The sequence below is a fragment of the Oryza sativa genome, chromosome 11 (assembly GCF_034140825.1).
Source record: "Oryza sativa Japonica Group chromosome 11, ASM3414082v1".
Taxonomy (NCBI): Eukaryota; Viridiplantae; Streptophyta; class Magnoliopsida; order Poales; family Poaceae; genus Oryza; species Oryza sativa.
Genome location: NC_089045.1, coordinates 3550091 through 3574830, shown reverse-complemented (window position 1 = coordinate 3574830; position 24740 = coordinate 3550091). Strand labels below are relative to the sequence as shown.

The window sequence follows — 24740 nt, the reverse complement described above, 5'->3', positions numbered from 1 at the left end:
TCCCCAGCTCCCCGCCGCTATGAACACCTCTCAGATTCGTTTCACTGAAAAATTATACATGATCGAAATACCAAACAATAGAAGGGGTTTTCTGATAAAACAGGGCCATTGCTTACGAGCAGGCAAACCTGTCCTTCTTACGTGAATGCTTAGTTGGCGGTCTACTCATCATCCAACTCAGCAAAATTAGATTTGCTATTCTATTTAGTCATAGTCCGCACGCACCTATACAAGTTTGTGCACCAAAACGAGAGTTTTTCAAGTTTTTACACTAAATTGCACCCACCTAACAAGTTTATGTACCGCGGACACAATTTACTCTTAATATTTTTAGATAAATGGAGCCGAGTAGTGAAGCAAAAGGCAATAGCAACACCTCCTTAAAAGTGCCATTTCAGTGACCATACACACTAGTACTCCACTACACACGATTGAGAGTTCTCTGAACAATGTTCCTGCGGCCGACGCCTCCGCTCTCGCGCGCCCTCGATCCGCAGCCTCCGCGCCGCGCGCACGCCGCCGCCCGGTCTCAGTCGGCGCTAGGGTTTTGATCTCCAGGAAAACGACGCATGGTGGTGTCAGCCTGGGAGGAGACTCACTCATCCTATATTCCTATCCATTCCCTTAGGGGTATAAACGTAATATCATATTTCCTAAAACCTTTTTTAAATTTCCTTTTGTATTTTTTAACACAAAATCGTGGGACCCACCAAACGGCTGTCACAAATGGGGGTAGACGGCTGCTTCAAATTAAAAAGGGGGTAAAAGTGCAAACCCTAAAAAGTGGGGGTAAAACAGCAATTGGCTTCGAAAGTGGGGGTGTGGATGCAATTGCCCCTAAATTTTCTCCAAAATTTATATAGGAAAAATTTTTATAGGATTGAAATCATCTAAAATTTCTATGAATTTTCCTTTGAATCAAAGAGGTCCTAAATGTTTTGAAAGCTGCAGTTAAGGTCTGTTCCCCCGAAAAAAAATTAAATAAATCAAGGTCTATTCATAAACATGCAAATTTCACCTTGAGAAAACTCATGGAGAAGCGTTAGTGGTGTGATGTTGAATTCATGGTTGTATAACTTCATCCAATAAGATTTAAATAATACTCCCTCCGTCTCTAAATATATAACGTCGTTGACTTTTTTAAACATATTTGACCGTTCGTCTTATTCAAAAACTTTTTGTGAAATATGTAAAACTATATGTATACATAAAAGTATATTTAACAATTAATCAAAATGATAGGAAAAGAAATATTAATTAATTAATTTTTCTTAATAAGACGAACTATCAAACATATTTAAAAAAGTTAACGGCGTCAAATATTTAGAGATGGAGGGAGTATTATCCATGAATATTACGCATAGACAGTTCGTGGGTACGTGAGTGTGTTGCGTTTACTGTGGTGTGTGCATGTGTAAACTTACGGTATAATAAAAGAAAAAAAGAAGAAGCCGATGAGGACAAGGCATGTTTGTATCGTCGACCCTCCCTATTGCATACCTGTGGACCTTTTTACTGGTGAGATTGAAAACATCGTTTGCTTGTTAGTTTATTAGTGCAGACAATTTTCAAAATTTAAGTTAGTTTTGAGTATTTATATTAAAATTTATTTCTTACATTGACATTTAAAAATATATAACATAAAAGTTTTACCTATAAATTTGATTTTGATTTCTTCGTTTTTTTTGTCTGTTTATCAGCATAGAGTAAACAACGAAGGTTGAACTGTATATTTCCAGTTTTTTTTAAGAAAAAACATGTATATTTCCCTTTCCGCCGACAAATACCCCATATGTAGCGTCATCTCGCCACGAAGCAACCTATGTAGGTGGTGTTTGAATCTCCTGAGATATAGATGAAGATGATTAAGTGCTCTATGCAAAACGAGATGGTAATAGCATGTGATTAATTGAGTTTTAATTATTACAAACTTAAAAAATGGATTAATCTGATATTTTAGAATAACTCTCATATCAAAAGTTTTCATATAAAATACACCGTTTAGCAGTTTGAAAAGCGTACACTTTAATCCAAAATTTCATCAATTCGAGTGGGGCAGAAACCGACTTGAATTATTATTCTCCGTCCCACGAAGCGCCGCCGAATAAGATCACGCTCGCCTCCTCCTCCTCCTCCTCTCTCTCTCTCTCATCCCGTCTCCCTCCCGAATTTGGGGTGTGTTTGGATAATGGGAAATGGGGGTAGGATTTAAAGATGTCTTTTTGTTGGTGGAAATCATTTCCATTTCCCATTAGCCAAACATTGCCTTGCGATCTCGCGACGAACCAAACCGATCGAAACCCTAGCTAGGGTTACGCCGGCCCACCACCACCACCACCTCCCCGGCCGCCGCCGCAATGTACAACGGCATATATCGGTCTCCAGACCGCGCGGGGGTCGGGCACGAATGGGCACGTGCAGACCAACAAGTTCTTCATCAAGCCGCGGTCGTCGTCGGCGGGCGGGCCCCCGAAGGCGCCGCCCCCGGCCCCGGGGTTCGACGACGCCGGCGGGATGCGGAAGCCGAGCAAGGAGATCCTGGAGCACGACCGGAAGCGGCAGGTGGAGCTGCGGCTGCTCCTGCTGAGGGACGCGCTCGAGGAGCAAGGGTACACGGAGGGGGAGGTCGAGGAGCGCGTCGAGCAGGCGCGCAAGGAGGCCGAGGAGGAAGGACGCGGCGCGGGGCGGCGGCCACTGCCGGGCAAAGGGTATGCGTAGAGATCGTCTTGTTTCCGTTTGTTACTGTTTGTCATGTGTAGTACTAGGAGAGGAAGGCTGGTGACTCATGCTTAAAAGTTAATAATTTTCGATATGGTGTTTGGGGTTGTGTTATTCCTGAAAAAAAATTGTTACTCGTAGTTCACCATGCTAGCTTGTTCTTGTTACTGTGCTGGCTATACTGTTTGTCTATGACCTGACAGTATCACAGAGCAAAAGGACCATGTGACACAATGGGGAGAGTCGGTGATTACTAGCGTAGGAACCCTAGTTTAGGTCCTTGCGACGCACACAAAAGCGATTTCTGGGTTCCATTTCTTTCTCTGAATATCCGGGGTCTGACAGCGAGCGAGGTCACCGCCGCGGTGTTGGCGGCGACGGCGTCGGCTGTGCAGGAGTTGGAGTAGGAATCCTCGTGATCGACCTCGAGTTCGCCGATGTGCTCGAGCATTACCGGCCACCGTGGGTACCGCCATCTCCGGTTGGGTTTCCATGGCCGCGGCTAGCGGATTTAGATGAGTTTGACTAGGAATCAACGGATGGCACTATGAAATTTAGATAATTTTAATTTCTCGAGAGCACTTTGAAATTTCTGTTTATTTGGACGCATTAATATTTTCGAGTTCCTAGCTCGATCGATCTATCCGTCGAATTCCAAGAGATCTACAATACCCAATTAATAAAATCGATGGTTCGATTCGGAAAATTATTCACGGTTGATGGGCAGAGCGATGGCATTTCCAAACAGTTTCATCGTTAACTACACTGACAATGGGCTCGTAATTCTGTTTCTCATACTCTATCGGCCCGGCCCTATCAGCAGTTAATTTGGGCCAGGCTGGATGTGGACATGTCAGCCCACCAGCAACGAGGCAGGGGCTATTTTGCAAAACAGGACCATTAGTAAGTGTCATTTTTTTCACAAAAATATTAAGGACCTTCCTGCAAAATGCATCCCCTTCCCCGGCGAAACTTGTCGCCGGCCAGTCGCCGGAGATCTCCGCGCCGCCTTGTACCACCCCAGCGCTACGCTACGCCGGCAACTAATACCTCCCTACCCTAACCTCCCATGGCCACCTCTTTCTCCTCCTCCCAGAGGCGGATCTACAGCAGAAGAAAAACATGTACTGAAACTGCTTATCCATATATTATAACACCATGATCTAAGTATAATTAGTATAGATATATTATAACACCAACAAAATGATTTTCTGGATGTGCACTTACTTTCTCCCTAGCCTAGTCGGCCGCCCTCCTTCTTCCTCCTCGCCCACCTTCTTCACCGGCGCCGGCGCCGCTGCTTCCCAGCCTCTCTTGCCAGCGCTGGTGCCTGCCGCCGAGCCACTGCCTCACGTCCATCCAACCCCTCCCCAATTTTTTTCTGTGCAGAGCTGAGCAGATCTATTGCCTAATTCTTTGTGGCAGAGAGGATGGAACAGTAAAAGTTAGGACAAAATTGGAGGTATACACTACATTCTTCCTTGCATCTTGCATCATTTCATAATTAAATAGGATCAGGACGCCCTGAGAGTCCCTGCTGAAAATGTTCTGTTCCATGCCGTCTGATAATACTGCAAGAACTGCATCCTTTTCTTATATAAATGCATTAGAAATTACAAGAATATCATATCTCTACCCTTTCTTGCATGCGTTTGATCTGGAAGATTATGTTATATTGTGGTCATTCTGGAGAAGTTACTGGCAACCTTTAGAATAAATTGTGGGAGGAAAATGTCATCATTTTTGGCAACAATACAAAATATATCCAGTTTCTCATAATTATAATTCAATAATGTCACAAAGCCAAATTTATTTATAACTTTCAGTGGAAAAAGCATAACATATTTGCTACTGCAAGCATGCATGCCTGCTTTCTCCATCAGATTACGTCAGAATCCTTACAATAAATACGAGAGAAAAAAACAGCATGCAACCTCATGTGCCGGATGTTCTACTTCGTCAGCGACTAAGTTTTGTCGCTGATAACTGCCTGCGAATCTGCAATGCAAGCCTCAAGCATCAGCTGTTTGCATACTTATTTATATAGTACTCCGTATGATACAAATAATGCCATTATTACCAGAGATTGCTTTGGCATATGCCTCCTTAATGACATGTAACCTTGCAGCCACTTCTTGCATTGCCATGCGCTCATTAGGGGATATCTTAACGCAGCAAAGTCCTGTGTTTAGCACTGAAACTAAACACTCAATGCATTTTTCCTTCATGGTTACAGGAATTTCTTGCAATTGTTTGTCGTCTAGTAATTCTGGATCAACAATATTTAGTGTTCTATCTGGAGAGTTCATCTCAACATATTTTGCGATGTCCAGACCATCCTTGAACATATTATCTGTTGGTCTCTTCCGTAGAAATATTTCAAGAAGAATAATCCCAAAGCTATAAACATCTGCAACAGTTGAAACTTGACCACCACCTGATGCACACTCTATAGACCATTTAGAAAAGGAGAGTTTATTGAATTATTCCAAATGTTAATGAAACTTCAATTAAAAAAATGTTAATGAAACTTGCATGAACAATTCTCAATTGAAAATGGAAAAAAAAAGTATAGTGCTGTATGAAAATGGGCGGCACCTGGAGCAATGTATCCAATTGTGCCCTTTATTGCAATTGAAGAAGTTGAATCAGCAGAAGTTGATGCTGTTGAATCAATTTTCAATCTTGCAAGCCCAAAATCCCCAACATGAGCTGTCATATTATCATCCAAGAGAATATTGCTAGGCTTAAGATCACAATGGACAATAGTTCCTTGGTTATTGTGATGGAGGTACTCCAATGCATCTGCTACATCCACTATAATGCTTAACCTCTGAGCCAGTGTAATATGATTTGAAGTTGAAGTGTTCTCATCATCACCAGTTGAGTATAGTAACTCATACAAGTCACCACGTGTCATGAACTTATACACTAAGGCTTTGAAATCATTTCCCCTGGAATCAATAGTTGAGCACGCAGTAAGGATAGGAACTAGATTGCGATGCCGCACATTTCTCAAAGCATTACATTCTGCAATGAAGCTCTTTTGTGCTCCCTTTGTCTCTAGACTGAAGACTTTGACAGCAACAACATTTCTACCCTGAAACAGTTGTGCTTTATATACAGAACCGTATCTTCCCCTGCCAATTAAATTAGATGCCGAGAATCCATCTGTTGCTCTAGCAAGATCGTGGTAAGAGACTTTGGGAAAGCTGCTATCAAATGAGGGCAAAGATACAGATTTCCTCTTCTGTTTTTCTCTCCAGAAAAACAAGGCAAATACTATTGTTACAGCAAGTGACACTGTTGTGGCTAATGGGATCACTACTTTCAGTCCAACAGAATGCTTGTGCTTGGTTGAATTCAAAGGCATGACAGGACATTCAAGCAGGTGTAACTCTGGTATACCACCACAAAGCCCCTGATTCCCATCAATTTGTATGGCAGTCGTATTCTTGAACACTCCTTTTGTTGGGACATGACCTGTAAGATGGTTGAAAGACAAATCTAGTTGTTGAAGAAGTTCTAGGTCACCAAGAGACACTGGTATTGTCCCACTTAAGTTATTGTGAGACAAGTTAAGCCCTCTTAGGCTACTTATGTTGCCTAATGTTATGGGAATGTTTCCAGTAAAAACATTCTGGTCCAACTTGATGTCTACCAAACTTTCGCAGTTACCCAAAGTACTTGGAATATCTCCAGACAGTTTATTAGATGTAAGGTGCAAGTACATGAGCTGCTTGGCATTGCCTACTTCAGAAGGAAGTTCTCCCTCTAAATAGTTGAATGATAGCCAAATTAATGATATTGTTGGAATACCGAAGATTTCGTTTGGTACCCAACCATTAATATTGTTATGGGAAATAGTAAATTCCTCAAGCACTTGGAGGTATCCCAAGCTTGGTGGTATGTACCCATCGAGCTGGTTTGTGCTTAGACCAAGTTCTACCAAATTAGATAAATTGGACAGAGATGGTGGAATGGGTCCAGTGAATAAATTGTTAAATAAACTTAGGGTCTGCAAGCTTTTGAGACCTCCAAGCCAATCTGGAATCACAGTTGTAAACAGATTACCACCCAATTCTAAAGCAATCAAGTTGGGAATGTTTGCTATACCAGAAGGAATTAATCCTGAGAACTGATTTAATCCCATGTGTATGTACTGCAGTTGAGTGGAATGGTTTCCAAAAGAATTTGGCACATTGCCTTCAAAGCGATTACCATATATGGAGAACATTTGTAGCTCAGTGCAGTTGGCTAAGCTGTTCATAAACTCCAGATCTTTCTGGCTATGTGCATGGAATTTATTCAGCTCAAGATTTAACCAAGACAGTTTGGTAAGTTTGCCAATGGATCTAGGCACAACCCCAGTGAAACTATTGATTGATATATCGATCAGATTTAACTTGGAAGCATTTGTCAATGAATTTGGGATATGCCCATAAAAGAAGTTGCCGCCCAATTGGAACTTTTGGAGATTTGGTACAGAGTCACCAATATTGGACGGCAACTCTCCGCTCAGATGATTGGAAGCAAGGGTAAGTTCAACAAGAGTAGAAAGATTCAGGATAGCTTGTGGAAACTGACCTGCCAATTTATTTGCACCCAGATGCAAGTATACTAACACAGGTAACTTTGCAAAATCATCTGGTATGTTGCCATCGATGTTATTATACAGACAACTAAACCTTTTCAGCGTTGTGATATTGGCAACATAAACAGGGATGGGTCCAGTAAGACTGTTGATTGAGAGTTGCAAGCTTTGAAAGCGTTGAGGCAAATCTGCAGGGATTTGTCCTACCAGATTGTTTCCATTCAGCCATAGCACCTTGAGGTTGGAACAGTTTGCAAGATTAGGTATCTTTCCTTGCAATGTGTTGTTGCTCAAGTAGATAATTTGCAGGTGATGCATATTGCCAAGGGACTGAGGGATCTCTCCAGTAAATGAATTTGCAGGTAGAAAGAGAAATTTGAGGAATGTTAGGTTTCCAAGAGAAGGAGACATCTGCCCAATTAATCCTCTATTTGTGAGGTTTAGAGAGATAACGCGATGTGGAGTTTTCACCCTGCAGGAGACACCTTCCCAGCTGCAAAAGTAATTACTGTCATTCCAGGACATCAGGGCTTGCTGTGGATCCATACTGATTGCCTTCTTGAACTCAAGTAGTGAGAGTCGATCTGTCTCGTTCCCATATAATGAGCTGCACATGATTTTGATTATACTGCTAGCCATAAGCACCAACAGATACTGCCGGATTGTGGTAAACTTCATGACCAATTAACCAACTCTGCCGAATTTATGTCTTAGTTATATTCATATAGATAATAAAAGCAAGAAACTCTGAATAGTTATAAATACTAAGTGTGAACCAAGCATTCTTTTCTGGACAAAAATGGAAGTGTCACCTACTACTTTAATAGTAAAGGTGTTCAAAAATGTCCTAGCAAATATTCATTCTAATTTTGTTAAGAATTACCTGCATGAAAAATTAATAATCAGGTATTTCCTTTTTCTGAGGACTTGCCTTTCTTAATTGCTCCTACACCAAAAATACAAGTCAAAACAAGCATGTGAAATCTTTTGCCCTTGCATGATAGCTATATTAATTTTGCAGAATGGGCGTCAAGACATATTAGATACTCCCTCTGTTTAAAAATAGGGCTAATTGGATCCGTACCATTATAATTTAACAAGTATTTGGGATATACCACTACTTACCCTTTCACTTCGATTTCCAAACCAAATTACCTTCTCTTGTTCCTCCTCATCCTCTTCTTTCTTCCCCTCCCTTTCTCTCTCCTCTCAGCTCTGGCATACAGCAAGAACAATCCCTAGACAAGCAGGATGCCAGGACGCAGTAAGGCTGCAACAAGAACAAAGTATTTGTAATTTGTGCGCTACAAGGTTGGAGCAGGATGCTAGAGGGTTGCAGCAAAATAAAGTATTTCAACATTGGAAGGCTGTAGACAGGGCTTGCTTGCTGCTGTTGGATCCGGCGGCGCCTCAGTCCTCACATCCGGAGAGCGATGTCCGGCGAGGAGGCCGAGGAGCCGTAGCGCAACGGCGGGGTGCGACGCTGCGGTGGACGCGGCGATGACAGGTTGAAAGGGGACAGTAGAGAGGATCAGAGGAAAGAAAGGATGAACGATTGAATGGAGAAGACAGGGGTAGATTTGTCCTAAAAGGTTAGAAAATACTCCCTCCGTCTCTTATTGTGTGACTACGTTGACTTTTTAAAATATGTTTGACTATTCGTCTTATTCAAAAGAATTTAAGTAATTATTATTTTTTTCCTATCATTTGATTCATTGTTAAATATACTTTTATGTATATATATAGTTTTACATATTTCACAAAAGTTTTTGAATAAAATGAATGGTCAAACATGTTTAAAAAAGTCAACGGCGTCAAACATTTAGGGATGGAGGGAGTACAGTAAAAAGATATATAGTGGCATATCTCTAATACTTTAAAATTGAAATGATATAATTACAAATAGGTGAATAATAATAGTATATTTCTAAACCGTGAAATTTATAATGATATGGATTTTCCAACTAACCCAAACAAAAAATAGGCTCCTCTATTCAAATTTGAACTAGAAGTGCGCATTTATTTTGGGACAGAGACATCGAGGGAGTATATAGCACGTGTCAACTGATGATCAAATCTATTCTAGAAGACAAGATTCATGTTTCTGATCAGTTTTTATGGAGCTAGTATGGAGGAAAATGATATAATTAGATGAATTCCATACTTACCAGGAGGCCAAATGAACAAATGCAATTCAAATTTTAATAGCAAAATTAAACAGGAACACAAGCGACAGGAGAAGCTCAAACTCACAACTGCGCTAGAGAGAGAACACCAGAGAGCGGCCGGTCTGGCTAGCTAGCTGCATCACGCACTTCAGTTCATTCATGCCACTCATTTCACAAAATTCCTTAATCTACAACTCTTCAATTCATTTATAGGCTGAGCAACCAAACCATCGATGTAGATATCTAACCATGTTTGAAACAAAAGCTACTATGTAATTTTATACACAGAGATAACTGTCACGCCAAGAATAGATAATCCTGTTTTCTTGTCAGTGCTCGCATGCCCGTCACTAATGATAAATTCCATCAGGAAAATATTGATTTGGTGCAAGCGCACCGAAAAAAAAAATCAGCTTTGTATCCTGAAGCCTTATTCTTGTACTAGTGACTTTCACCTTCAGTACCATTCTTTCCAGAGCAACTAGTCAATGGGGCTTTCCATGCACGGTGACCTAATATAATCATCTTTTATTGTAAAACTTAGTATCTCTAGATACTATAGGTTTTTCGAGGTATCAAAATTTTTAGTGTAAAATTTAGATACCTTAAAGTACTTTATAAAGAATCGTAAGTTTCTCCGCAAAGAAAATTGACAATGATGTACATCACCCTTAAAGATGAAAGCACCAACACAATAGAACTGAGAGGAGTTACTTCAGACAAAACTATAATTTGACTTATTGAATTTGATTACATAAATTCGAACCAAAAGTAGATGAGTAATTCTTTTAAGAAACGATGATTGAAGTTCTGCTGGATATGTTAAGTAGATATGTCAATCACAATATTATAATACTACATGTTAACCATCAAATTTATCATAAAACTATATATTGAATCATAGTATATGAAAACTATAGTTTTGGTGCCAATTTCATTACAATACACATATTTCAAAGTTTCAACGGGACAACAATGCTGTCCTTTTGCAATAAATTCAATGCTAAATCCATAATTTCACAGCTTCATGGCTTAAGTACATAAATTTGTGTTAAATTTTGGGTGAATACCCAACATGATCCTTGAACTTTCGCTTAAGGATCAATTTAGTCCCTAACATTTCGTGTTGTCCAAACAAGTACCTTAAGTTCATTGTGTGATTCAATATGGTCCTTAGACCCTCTAAACATGTCATGTGTACATGCCACATCATCTATGCATGCAAATTCAATATTTAAATGTTCTTTACACCCTTATGTTTTCATATGAAATAAAGAAAAACTATTGAGAAAACACACAAAAAAAAGCTTTTGACCATTGGCAAAAATATGTAGCATTGATAGATAAAAAAAAATTAACATTTTTTGTTTTATGATTGCTTCTTTTTGTTTTTCTTTTCTTTATTTGATAGAAAATTGAAGGTTAAAATGGACATTTAAATGTTATCTTACATGCACGAATGACGTGGCATGTCCATGTGGCGTTTTAAGTGGGTGTAAGGACTATATTAAGCCGCATGATAATCTTTAGGGTCCTGTTTGGACATTATAAAACATGAAGGACTAATTCGACCTCTGAGCAAAAGTTGAAGGAGTGAACTGACTATTCATCCTTAAATTTTCAACATCAAACTTTGCCTTTGTTTGGGGAGTTTATGGTAGCTACAACTTCTAGAATCTTTAGCTTTCTAAACGGTATAGGTTCTCACCTATATTTTGAGAGTATGTAGTCATATAATCTAAAAAATAAATTAAAAGTCAGTAGTTGAAAAACCCAATATTTTTATATTGTTATAACCTACTTATCAGGATCTCGAGCTCCTCAAACAGGGTGTGTAGTTTTGTGACTATGTAGCTTATTATATGATTTATTATATTGTAGAATACATATAATATTTACAACAAGGTTCTTTTTGCAAGTAATTAGGATCTCTACCATTGGTATACCAATATCAAAAGCGCACAGTGTAGTACTACCAGAAGTAATTTACAACAAAGTATCTCATGCATTTTTTTTATGTCTGTCGCACAGAGCAGACAGAAGAAGTTTCACCGGCCTTAATTTCCATCAACAGTCATTTCTTTCTCAAACTCATAGGGAGCCCTAAACAAATCGTTAATTGTCATGGCAAAGAATGCATATAGGCCCTCAACAAATTAAATCATCACAGGCCAACCCCGGTATCTCAGGTGATGTCAGCGGAGAAAATAGAGATTATGCCCTCCTTAAAAATGGGTTTCGCTGAAATACCATCTTTAAATATGGTTTCATTAAAATACCACTCTCAACCAAGTGGTATTCGCTACAATGCCATTTTCTCCGTTTCTTCCTAATTAAAATTATTTTGCTATAATTTCATAACTTGACTCACCAAAATGCCCCTGGATAAATCGATCGAACCTGCCGAGTCCTGTTCTTCGTTCTCCTGCCGAAAGAAGCAACAAGTTCCGCCCTCCACTGGTCTTTGTTCTCCTGCAGCCATTTCCAGTTCGCCCTTCGTCGCAGTCCGCGGCCGCGCACTGCCCCGACGCCTCCCTTCTGTTGTGCATGTGCTGCTTGCCGTCGGCCACTATTGACACCGAGGAGGTCGACCTTGCTCCTCTGGCCAGGATGTGCGTACTGCTGATTGTTGGTACTTGGTAGCTCCCTGTGTGTCACGCGAAGTAGCAAGCCTGTATATTGGTGTATGTATGATACTATGCTTATCCAACTGATGTCGTCCGCAGATTGGTTCTCCTTTGCTCGGCTGGCGGGCCAGCGCGCTCGACCATGGACTCCTTGCTTGCGCCGCCGAGGAGCTGGCAGGGAAGGGGCGCGGCGGCACACTGTCTCCTGGTCACTCTCCCCGTCCCGCTTGAGCTGTGTCCCACCCTGGCGGCGCCGGCGGCTACTATGCCAGGGGAAGATGGGAACGAAAGAGAGGGAGAGAAGGGTATTTTGGTCACCTTCACGAAACAAAATATGGAAAAATCGTTTAATTGTGAAGAAGTTGAAAAAATGGCATTGTACCGTGTTAGTCTAGTTTGAAAGTGGTATTTTAACGAAGCTAACTTGTGGGATGGCATTCTAGTGAAACTCTATCTTGACAACGGCAAAATGTCAATTTTCTCGATGTCCAGCGTCGTCTGTGCTCGCGACGGGGTACTCCGGATTGACACGTGGGATGCGCTGGTGGTAGCGTAGGCGTTGGTGGCATCAATCATGGTGTCCATGGTCCACGCCATGTTGTCGTCGTCGTTCATCCTTAGTGTCCATGTCTTGACGATGAAGGCGCCACTGGAATGGTCGCAGAGGGTGGTGTCAGGGTTCACTTTGATCGGAGGTCACCGAAATTTCTGAAATTGTGAACAAAATTTAGTTGAATTTGAACAAATATTACCAAAATTCATGAAAAAATTTAAAAATTTAAAAATTTCGGCCGAAGTAATATCGTATCGGAGGGGACCGAAATGACCGAAATTTTGGTCCAAAATTTCCAACCCTGGGTGGTGTCGCAGGTGTTGCCGATGTCGATGAACTTCAACGTGGCGCCGCGTCGGTGACACAGACACTTGGGTTCATCGTCAGGCATCCTCGTCGGCTGATGGGAAGTGTTGAAGTATTGATCTAGTATCTATTCCATAAGTTAAAACATTTTGCTATACCTCATCAACCAAAGATTAAATTTTGGTTATTTAATTAGTAAAATTTTTTAACTATAGATGAAAAGCATTTGCGAAGTAACAATCTCACAGCATATACACCTTAAACGATGATAATTTTAAAATAAAAATATTTATGATGAGAGAAATTTGGAAGAGGAAAAAGGAAAGAAAAAAGAGAAGGGACTGCTTATATTTATGGTGCCACAATTTTTTCTTTTAAAAAATAGTCAAATGTAAATTACATACACTTGCATTGTAATTATATTATAATATTTAAAAATTATAATGTGGAAGAGAGAGGAGAGAGAAGAGGGAAGGTGAGAGGATGACAATAGGGTCCACGTGGACCCCCACCATTTTTTATTGTTTTGTGGTGTAATTGGCATGTGGGCCCCATGATTTTATTATTTTTCCGGATTGAATTACCACATAAGCGTCACGTCAATCCCACGTGGAACGAAGACCTAATCAAATAAGTCACGTCAACCAAAATCATTGTGCAAACCGCATAAGGACCTTATTTCAACTGGTTATGGGAGTTGAGTGACGCATCCTATCTATCTAGTATTGTGGTTCAGGGACGAAATTTAGACTCGGCAACAAATTAAGATACCTAAACTTATTACCAACAAAAATAATCCCAACCCTATAAATGGGCTAGGCCTCGTATGAGCCAATGCTGATTGGGCCAAACATCTTACAGGCCCGGCCCAACGGAACGCGCACGTTTGTCCTTATCTCTATCTTTTTCTAGAATAAAATTTCTAGCCGTTGCATTTCCGAAGCTTCCAAATCCGAACCCACCCGGCGCCTCCTCTCCCCTCCTCCAACGTCTCCTCGATCGCGAGATCCCCCGCCTCTACTACTACTAGTCTCCACAGATTTCGTATCCCCCAAAAAATCCCAACGCTTCAAACCCAGCGAGTCGCGCCGCCGCCTCGTCTCCGATCGCGGCGCACGCGCAGATCGCTAGCCCTGCCTGCAGCATGGCGTCGGCGGCGGCGGAGGGGGAGGAGGCCCCGATCGCGGCGTTCGCGGTGTCCAAGGGGGGAGTCGTGCTGAAGAACATCTTCCTCAACGCGCCCCCGTCGCCGCTGCCTGTGGAGGAGGCGGCGCGGGGGCGGGGTGGGGAGGAGGAGGATCCGCCGGTGATGTTCGGGCGGCACCCGGAGTGCCACGTCCTCGTCGACCACCCCAGCGTCAGCAGGTTCCACCTCGAGGTCCGCTCCCGCCGCCGCCAGCGGCGGATCACCGTCACCGACCTCTCCTCCGGTGAGATTCCGCTCCTCCCCCGCGCCTCTCGCTCCGCCTCTCCCTCGATCTCCCTGTGCGCGTGGCTGGTTTTGATTGAGGCTTCATTTGGGGATTTTTGGTGGACGCGTGCGTTAGCTCATTTCGATTATCACTCGATTAGCTCCTGCGATGATGGCGAATATTTGCTTGCGATTTGGATCAAAATGAGGCAAAAGCTAACATGGCATTGACCCATTTTTGTCCTGTGAATTTTACACAGTGCATGGGACTTGGATCTCGGGACGAAGGATCCCACCGAACACTCCGGTGGAGCTGACAGCCGGTGATGTACTGCGGCTTGGGAGCTCGAGGAGGGAATACCGGCTTCACTGGCTGTCGCTCCCGGAAGCATTTGACATGGAGGATCTGCTGCCACCGCTGCTGGAGGAGGATAAGGAGGAGCTTAGTACTTGTCAGGTAGCAGATTCTCTATTCTGATCAGTGCCATAGCTGTGATTATTTTGGGGGCATGGTTGTTGCAATATAAGTGTTTGTTGAAATGCTCAGGAGGCAAGCAAGCAGTTGGAGCCTGATCAAAAGGAGTCAGCGGATACTGAGACTCATCAGGTCTGATCCCCGTAAACTCATGTAACTGGATGCTGAAATTATCAGTGTGTTTTGTCATGTTATCATGTTCTATAGTTTGGTAGAATTCTGGACATATGTGTTGAGCGTTTTGAAACGCTAAGCAATAGGCTTGATTGCCGAAATTCATATGATGCAGGCGATAGAAATGTCCTTGGCTGCTGCTGATTGCCAAAATAATAAAATACATGCTAAATTCTTTCATGGCAAATGACTATTAGCTCATCCACTTTATTGATACTCTATGCTCACAGTTTTATGAAATGCATTACAAACTATTTTGAAGTCTAATATGTGCTACTGGATTCCCTATTTGCTCTGCTCTGTTAATTCTTAACTGATAACTAAATAATCCAGTACCCAGCAATTTTGAATTAGTAGTTGCTTAGAGTAGTGCCCCTGCCCCTTTCATTGGAAATGTCAAGTTTCTAATAAACGATGACTTTTAGCTGCTTTTGCTATACACTGTCGTTCTGGAGTTCTGCCTAATGCTATTTTAGTGATGCTTTTACCATCTATAGAAATCTTCTGCGTTGTGGTTTTGAAAATCTCGGCCACTTCATAATGGCCTAAATGCGTTGTGCATGTGAGCAGATTAGGGTAAAAATCTATGTGTTATATTGGGAGCTGCTGATTATATTGTGCACTATCTAAATTGCTCCAAAGTGATTTCATATGGCTTGCGAATGGTTGTTACTTTAGATGCATTGATTATAAAAATAACTTTCATCTCAAGCTAAACAATTAGTTTGGCTATTTGTCTGAATGTTATACGCCCATGTGTTGCACTGGATGCATGGTATATATTTTGCATGTTGAAGTTAAATCCTACCAAATCAAAATCTCCATTGCTTACAGTCAAATACTAATCGCACTGTTGACTTAGGTTCTACTACTTGATTTTCTTTCTTTCCCTTTGGAATTTTGAGTTCATATTCTGGAAGGCTAACTATCTGATATAATTCTCAGGAGACAAGCCAACAAGTTGTGTCAGAACAAATTGATTTTCATGCTAATGTGATTCCCTCAGCACCACCTATACCTGAGTTCGCTGATTTATTTGCTCTGGAAGAATCTTCAGTTCCAGAATTTGATGACAGCAGAGAGGGAAGGATTGAGGGAAATTTGATTGAAGAGAACCATGTTATATATTCTGTTGAATCTTCGATTACACAACCAATGCTTGCCACAGTGGAAGATGCTGGAAGATCAGTCAAGTCAGGCGAAAAGGACACTTCAAATGCCAGGAGGTCCAAGTTGAAGTCAGTCAAAACCCTCCGCATTGAGACTGGCAGAAGCAAGGAAAGAATTACTCCTTTGAGTTACAGCTATCAGAAAGAAGAAAACCAAAATGAGAATCCTATATGTTCTCAGAACTGTGGGATAGAATGTGAAGCCTGCATGGTTTTGTTTAATAATTCTTATGTCGGAGAAGCTGAAGAAAAGGAAAAGATGAATATCTTGGACAGAATTATGATGGAGGAGAATCAGGAACAGACAAATCATCTTCAATCCAAAGAATTTGTGCATTATGTTGCCCCTCTGAATTTGGACTATGAAACATTTTCAGATAATGAAAACTGCGTGCTGAGTGTTGCTAAGGAGACAGAGCATAATGATTTCAACTCTGTGAATTGTATCTCACAAGATTCAGTTTGTGAAAATCCACAGAAGATATCAGAATTATTGCATTTTGTTTCCCCTCTGGTTTTCAAAGGCGATGACTTCACTGACAGCAAAATCCTACAGCTTTGTGCTTCTGTACATAAGGAGTTGTCTGGGCCCATCTTAGAAAATCCATTCATGCAAGACATATCTGATGAAAATACAAACAGCAACAAAGACACAGGGCATGAAGGTTTAACCCTTCTTAACTTGGATGCAACTCTCACAAGCAATGAGAATTTTGCTCAAAGTAAGATTTTTGTGGCTCCTGAGGACTCTGAGAGTGAAGGCACAATCAGTGAGAATCTATTTGAAATTTCGAACATGAAAGGAAATGAAGAAAATGAAGAGAACAGTCCATGGGACAAGGAGAACATCACCCCCTTTGTCTCAGGAGATATAATAGTGGAGAGAAGTCAGCTAAGGTTGAAGCCCACTACCATTTCCCAAGAATTGATGGATTCCATTTCCCCTCTTAATTTGGAACATAACGACTTTTCAGATGATGAAAGTTCCATATTGAGCATTGGAGAACAGATGAATTCAAATGAACTTATCGCCAAGAATCTTATCCCGCTAACTTCAGTTGATGCAAATATGCAGAAGAGCCATGCAGGGTTTATGACAATTGCACATCTAGATTTCAAAGATAGCATCCTTACAGACGAGGAAACCTCAGTGCTTTCTCCTGAAAAGTATGATACTATATCCCCTGTGAGACAAGGAAACCTGTTCCCAGACAAAGAGAATGTGACACCAGCCTCCAGGGATCTGAAGCCCATCATTGGTAGGAAGGTTCTTGGACCAAGGGTGGATAATTCGCTGTCTGTAGAATGCACTTCAAAAAGGAGGATCCATAGACAAGAACCCAATGAATTATCAGCAAAGTCCAAAGTTTGTCACGCAGTAGATGATGATGTTTTCTATTCTGATAAGGAAAATTTGACACCTATATCTTCAGGAGGCATTAAAGCAAGGAGATGTCTTCCAAAGAGCCTCACAGTGGATGCTGACCAAGATCAAGAGGCCTTCTACTCTGACAAAGAGAACTTGACGCCAGTATCTTCTGCTTCTCGGAAAACAAAGGATTTGTCTGAAAACCGTGCACGAATGGAAAGTACTATCACAAAGAAAAGGGTGGTTGATAGGCTCCCCTTCCAGACACTCTTGTCGAATTCTCCCTTAAGACACACTAGTTCACTTGATAGTACCCAGGTTAATCCTAGAGCAGTTGATGTGGCAATGAAGTTGGAGGGTGAACTGAATAATGTTCCAGTAAGTTCTTGTCAATAATATTCCATTTTTTACATATTTTTTCCCTTTTTTTCTTCTGATAAGGAATCTGAACTAAGTTAATTTTTGTTGCTGAACAGCACAAAGGACAAGAGTCTGAAAAGACCAAAGAAGGAATGAAAGTCTGGACCATGGTAACTGATATGGAATGTCTTCTTGATGATGAATCTAGGAAGTCCATCATGCTGCTAAGAGGCTTAAAAGGAACTCAATTGGTCATACCAATGATTGGTAAGTTAAGAGCTTTATCATAGTAAATTTTTCACCCGTCCACCTACCTTTCGGTCTACTAGACATTTAACCAATGCTTTAACTTGGTTGCCTGCAATATCTTCCAGCGTATATTCTTTTTATGTACTGTTTATATCTGAATTCATGATCTGTCATTCTGTCGTGCTGCTTAGTTCTAACAAATATGCCATGCTAGATTTTACTACCTGTAATCCATGGATTTTGTGATGTTGAGTGAATGACAAGTTGCTTCTGTAGCTTTAACTGTCTTGCTATTCTCTTACAACCTCTGCCCCAAAATATAAGGGCTTTTGGCTATGCATTTATATTGCCAAAAGCCCTTATATTTTGGGATGGAGATAGTACTAAATAGATGCAATTAACCTTGTATGTTTGGTTCTTGTGCTGTTTAGCATGCGCACGCTCACCTATGTATAAAGTGGTCCATTGCATTGCATTTCTCACTATGTTTGTCGCTCACAGTGCAATATGCTTTATTGAGTTTAGTGCAGTTGTCACTTGTAATCCATACCCTTGTTTTTAACTGAACCGACTGCATCTTCCATGCTATGCTTCTTGTTTGTTAGCTGAAAGCTTGTTTACCCTTTTGTCAGTGATCAGGGAGCTTGAGTGCTTGAAAAAGCGGGAGAGATTGTTCAGAATGTTATCAAAGGCCACCTCCATGCTCCAATGGATCAATGAGTGCATGGAAAAGGAGAGCTGGTGGATCCATGTTCAGAGTTCAACCGAGATGCTGCCAGTAGCACCAACTCCACCTGCAACCCCTACAGCGCTATGCAACAATGGAGAAAGAGAAATCTCTGCCGGCACCTTCAATCCGATAGCCTTGTTCTCCCCGAGAAGCTTCTCAGATATCGTCTCCCCGAAAACAGAAGATCGCGTTCTTGACTGCGCCCTCCTTTTCAACAAACTAAAAGGAAACCAGAACATCGTCATCCTGTCCAACAGCGTCACGCTTAAGATCAAAGCTATGGCAGAGGTAACCTTAAACTCCTTAACTTGACTCGGTCCTTGCAGTTCATGCAAATTAGAGCCACTGAACCAGAGTATAAACCATACTCCACCCATTTAAAATTGAGTTCATTGTGTTTCTGTCTTATTGAAGGGATTCCCTTGCGAGGGAGCAAAGGAATTCAGGGAGACCCTGGTGAACCCGTGCTCCAGCAGGTTCATGTGGGCGGCCAGCGCGCCGAGAGGTTCAGCCTGGTCGTGCCTGGACGAGACTACCCTGGAGGAGAACTACTACAACAGCCACCATGGAGCCAGGAGGAGGATCCCAAGGCCCATGGAGCCCGCCAAGGGCCTGAAGCTGATCCTGCTGCACAATTCTCACTATGGGCAGGCGACGAACTTCGTCGAGAATCGGCCATTGGCTCCAATGGCCTCGTGGTGAACTGACGATGGCACGATGCCATTGGGCTCAGTTAGGCCTTGTGTGCCTTTGTATATAGATATTGGATTTCTTCTTCTTCTTGGTATGTGATTAGAGTAACACCGCTGGACTTGTGAGGTGGATTTTGAGGGCGGTGGCTACATTTCTGTTGGTATGATTTCCATGCCTAATGAAAGTCTGAAAGAAACTAGTATGACCTGTGAAAGTTGGAACATGGAATGGCTGTTTAAAGTCTCCATTTCACACTAGTGGTGGTGGTGGTGATATGGTCAGAGGCATCTTATCTGCAAGTTGATCCCATCCTATTAGCTGATAAAATTTGGTTCCAAAGCAGCGCTCAGGATGGAAAACCTGCAATGGCTCACATGGATATGATGATGAGCCGGCTGGTGAGGTTCAGATGTACTTACTCATTACTACTCAAGAACTCTGGATTCTTATATATTATCAGTCTGTAGATTCTGAGCAGATAGCTAAACTGGACAGCAATAGAATAGTGACCAAGCTCTCTTTGCTGGGAACAGAATCTTACTCTACTGCTCAGGAATGTTTACATGCAATAAAATACTCCCTCCCGCCCATAAAAATCAATCTAGTACCGAATGTGATACATCATAATACTACAAATTTAGATAGGCTTTTGTTCAGACGTGGTACTAGAATATATTACATCCGGTACTAGATTATTTTTTATGGACAAATGGAGTATATATATCAGCCGTGGGTTCAGCACTGTCCTGTAAAAAGTTACCTTTCCATGGAGCACTATCCGGGGTCAGTACTAACTAAAGTTTATGTTTTCAACCAAAACATGTTGGAAACCACACAATTTCGATGTTTTGATATGGGACAAAAGTAGATTCCAAATTAAGTTTCATTTTGAGAATTCAAATTTGAAACAGTAAAATTTGACCAAAATTTATCAAATTTTGGAAAAGAAAAGTCATACCACAATGGTTCGGAATCCAATACTAAGTCGAAGAGGTGAACCCTGATACAAACTAAAAATAACTACGAGATGTTCACAAAATCGTCAGGGTCGACTAACCCCAATGATTCGACTGTAGCGTTGCCCCTGTCCCGGAGTTAATGAATATGGCTAAAATTTGTGTTGTTAGGTGTTGTATAATCAATTAGGTTGCTATATTTTGGTAGGATAGGAGTATATTGTTTAGGGCAATAATTTAAACTCCATTTTTTTTCTGAGCTAATGAGATGTTTATGTGTACCACGTCAACTGAACTTGATTCGTAACGTTGACTTCATAGAAGAGAGAATCTATCTACACTTCAATTTTTCTTTAAAAAAACCTTGTATTTTATCCCTCAACTATGCCAATGGTCTAAGTTCACTGCTCCTTTGATTTATAGGAAAAACATAGAAATTTTGGAAGATTTTAATCCTATAGGAAAAAAAATCTTAGGAAGATCTTTGAAACAAAAGATTGAATCCTATCATATCTTTTAAAATTTCTATGGAATGAACAATCCTATAAAAATTTGGAGGAAAATTAGCAAGAGCTCTAACCTCATAGAAAATTTCCTTTCCGGTCATTCATATGTTTTTGTAATCCTTTGTTTTGCCCGTTTTTCTCATTCCTACGATTTAAGGGGGGCCTAATTTTTTTAATTGTTTGAGTTACATTCGTGGAACTATGGTCGTGTTTAGTTCCAAACTTTTTCTTCAAACTTTCAACTTTTCCATCACATCAAAACTTTCTTACACACTTAAACTTCTAACTTTTCCATCACATCGTTCCAATTTCAACTAAACTTCAAATTTTGACGTGAACTAAACACAGCCTATGCAAGCTAGACACAAATATATCTTTAAGGTACTCACTCGGTTCCATAAAAAGCCAATTAGTACTAGATATCTAGACAGAGACATGTCCAGATTCGTAATACTATGATATGTCAACATGGTTATTTTTTATAGAACAGATGGAGTAGGCAACTCGAACGATATGTCAACATGGTTATTTTTTATAGAACAGATGGAGTAGGCAACTCGAACGGTTTCAAAGTTCAGGAGATGAAACCTGGGATCATTGGTTGTGTGTGTGGATGGAGTTTTTTTTTCCCTTTCATTATATTTGACAGCATAAAATTGATCAAGTTTTTTGAAGACTAGATGACCGTGTTGAACGGGTCACAAGACTAGATTAGATGCTGCTCAGTTTAATTAGCCCACGCGGAGTGCTTCAGGTTAGCTGTAGACGTGCGTGGCAGATGGTGCTAAGTGCTACTAACATGTGTAGCAGTAGCACTCACCTTTTCTCTCTGGTCACCATCTTGACCATGTTAAAAGTTGGCTCCTGTTTATGCTATTTTGAGAACAGCGATGCCATCTTGACCATGTTAAAAGTTGGCTCCTGTTTATGCTATTTTGAGAACAGCGATGCAAGATATTTCTTGTGAAGTTTCTTTCTAGCTGGAAAAAAAAGTTTATTTCATCCATCAGACTGTTCTTCCATGTGCAAAAAGGAATAAAAGATAACAATGTCACAGAAAAAGATGGGTGTGTTCTTGACTCTGTCTCCTGTTGATTCCCTGTCCTAGAGGTATATTTCAAGAAACAGACAGTTTCTGAGTTGGCATGCATAGTTATGATATCTGTTGAGCTTACATTTTCTTTTAGCTGTTCAGGAATTAGTGAGAAATAGTGGTGCTCGTTACACCCTCGATTATTGTTCTGTGTCATATTTTGTATCCTTCTGTACATGACTGACAAGGAAGAGTAGGTAAAAAAAAAATTCTGTTGATTACACTTTTTCCATCATTGCTAGATTTGCACATCTGGGTAAATTGTAAATTGTCGACATGAATTCAAAATAAGTACTAGTAGTGCTATGAAAACCACTACTTGTTTGGTCAAAAGCTTATCAATGTGCTCACACGGTTTGACTGTGATTAGGAATTGAATTGACCAACTAAACAATCCCCACAGGAACAAGCTTGGAACTCTCAACTTTTGAAGTCTACTTCCTCAGTCCCACGAAGACTGCATTTTTTATTTCTGATCGTCCGTCTTATTTAAAGAAAGAGATAATCCAATAAATGCCATTGACAAGCGTCCAACTTCAGAAATACCATTGACACAAGTGTGAGTTCTAAGAAATACTATCATACAAACGATTTTGTCCCAAAAATGTCATCGCCGTTAGGGTTTCATTTATTTTACACCGTTAAATACACTGTTCATCATATAGAACTTAATGGCACAGGATGGACGGAACCCTAACGACGATGGCATTTTTGGGACAAAGTCGTTTGTATGATGACATTTCTTGGAACTAACACTTGCCGATGATATTTTTGGGACTTGGACGCTTGTCAATGACATTTCTTGGATTTTCTTTTAAAGGATTTATGAATTTTTTTTAAAAAAAATAGTCATGTATTAAGTAATATTCATATTTTATCATCTAATAACAATAAAAATACTAATCATAGAAAACTTTTAATAAGACGAAGAATCAAACGTTGTATCTAAAAACTGAAAAATAGTGTCTTTGTGGGACGGGAAGTAGAATATAGATCGATCCACCACTTGTTACTTGACTTCAAAGTTTTCTGTGTTCATTCACAACTGCTTAGCTTGAGTGACTGACCAAGTGTAACGCGGAAAAGCATCATGAATGGCCATTACGTACAGGGTCATTTTCTCTGAAGGAGAACGATGTCTCAGACATGGAAGAGGACTGCACTGGCCATAAAATTCGGATGCTGATCTTTAAAAAAAAACCCGTAGTTTTCAAGCTTTTGATCTACTTTACACGTGTAAATATTAGTTGCCCTTGATTGCGCATTTCAAAAGCGACAAATCCTTAATCATTCTGAATATCTTCAAGTTTTGTCACGTTAGACGAAGTCGGTTTCGACGAACCGTAAGACGGATGGCATGCATAGTTGAATTTCAGTTTAAATTTTAAATTTAGGGAATAATAAAGGTGGTCAGATGGTGCGAAGTAAAGTTTAAAGCTTGTTCCTACACTGAATCTCTCAACATCACACTTTCTTCAGTTGTGCCATTATAAATTGAAATTGCCAACAGTTGCAGAGGCAACTCAAGGTCTCATTCTCAGAAAACTCATCAGTCAGTTTCAGTGAAAACCAAGGGTGGTTAACAGTAACCACCCCACCAATGAGTCCATGATCTGATGATCACACCTCTTGCAACATCTCAAGTTATTAACAGGCATACATATCATCTCCCATAAACAAAGAACATATATCATCCCTGATTAAAACATGAGTTTATCCTTGCAGGTTTGGTAGATGATCACAAAGTTGACAGTGATGGAAATGGGGTCCAATCCAATGCCATGCTCAGTGTCCTCATCCACTGTCTCACACAATCTCTATCACCATTTGTGGGCACCATGATTTCATCATCTCCTCCTTTCTTGCAAGCTATCATTAGTAGCCACTTCATTTCAACAAGAGAGTACTGAGGGGGTGTTTGGGAGAGAGGGAAACAATAAGTCCTTAGGGGAGGGACTTATGTCTCCCAAACACCCCCTGAAAGATGGACTGAGCCTTGGACAAATTCATGTCAAGCTATTATTTAGGAATTTTTGTGACATGGAAAGTTGTCAAGCTTGCCATTTTGAACGCCAAATCGTGGGTGAAAGTTAGCACGAGTACACAATTGTGTGATTAATTTGCTTCAGTGGTTAATGTCAGCAAATGCCTATGTACTAGTATTTCAGATATATTTCTTTTTTTCACATCAAAATCATGACGAAGTTAGTGAAAACATAGGATTGAAATAATTCATTTGTGGAGGAATAGAACTTATCATTGCACATGGATTTGGAATTTGGGATAGTGTTAGGTGGTCCTGAATTCTGATCGGAGCTCCCACCTACCGACCCAACAAATTCGTGTCTAGGTGGTGTTTGGATCAGGGACTTAACTTTAGTCTCTGTATTTAGACACTAATTTAGAGTATTAAATATAGACTACTTACAAAACTAATTACATAAATGAAAGCTAATTTGTGAGACAAATTTTTTAAGCCTAATTAATCTATAATTAGAGAATGTTTATTGTAGCATCACGTAGACTAATCATGGATTAATTAGGCTTAATAGATTCGTCTCGCGAATTAGTCTAAGATTATGGATGGAT

General features: G+C 40.6%; 2 protein-coding genes across 2 annotated transcripts; one reads left to right on the top strand and one right to left on the bottom strand.

The window, feature by feature from the left end:
• Window positions 1–4458: 4458 nt before the first annotated feature.
• LOC4349902 (probable LRR receptor-like serine/threonine-protein kinase At3g47570) lies at window positions 4459–8869 on the bottom strand. The gene is made up of 6 exons (XM_015759610.3): window positions 8671–8869; window positions 8438–8582; window positions 8196–8258; window positions 5317–8006; window positions 4799–5167; window positions 4459–4716 (listed from the first exon to the last, which is right to left on the bottom strand). Exons 4-6 carry the CDS (start codon window positions 7988–7990, stop codon window positions 4685–4687), a joined length of 3075 nt encoding a protein of 1024 aa, XP_015615096.1. The 5' UTR covers window positions 7991–8006; window positions 8196–8258; window positions 8438–8582; window positions 8671–8869; the 3' UTR covers window positions 4459–4684.
• Window positions 8870–13890: 5021 nt separating this feature from the next.
• On the top strand, window positions 13891–19853 carry LOC4349901 (uncharacterized). Its single transcript, XM_015760051.3, has 7 exons — window positions 13891–14396; window positions 14638–14834; window positions 14925–14984; window positions 15972–17942; window positions 18041–18191; window positions 18806–19191; window positions 19318–19853. Exons 1-7 carry the CDS (start codon window positions 14111–14113, stop codon window positions 19603–19605), a joined length of 3339 nt encoding a protein of 1112 aa, XP_015615537.1. The 5' UTR covers window positions 13891–14110; the 3' UTR covers window positions 19606–19853.
• Window positions 19854–24740: the final 4887 nt, after the last annotated feature.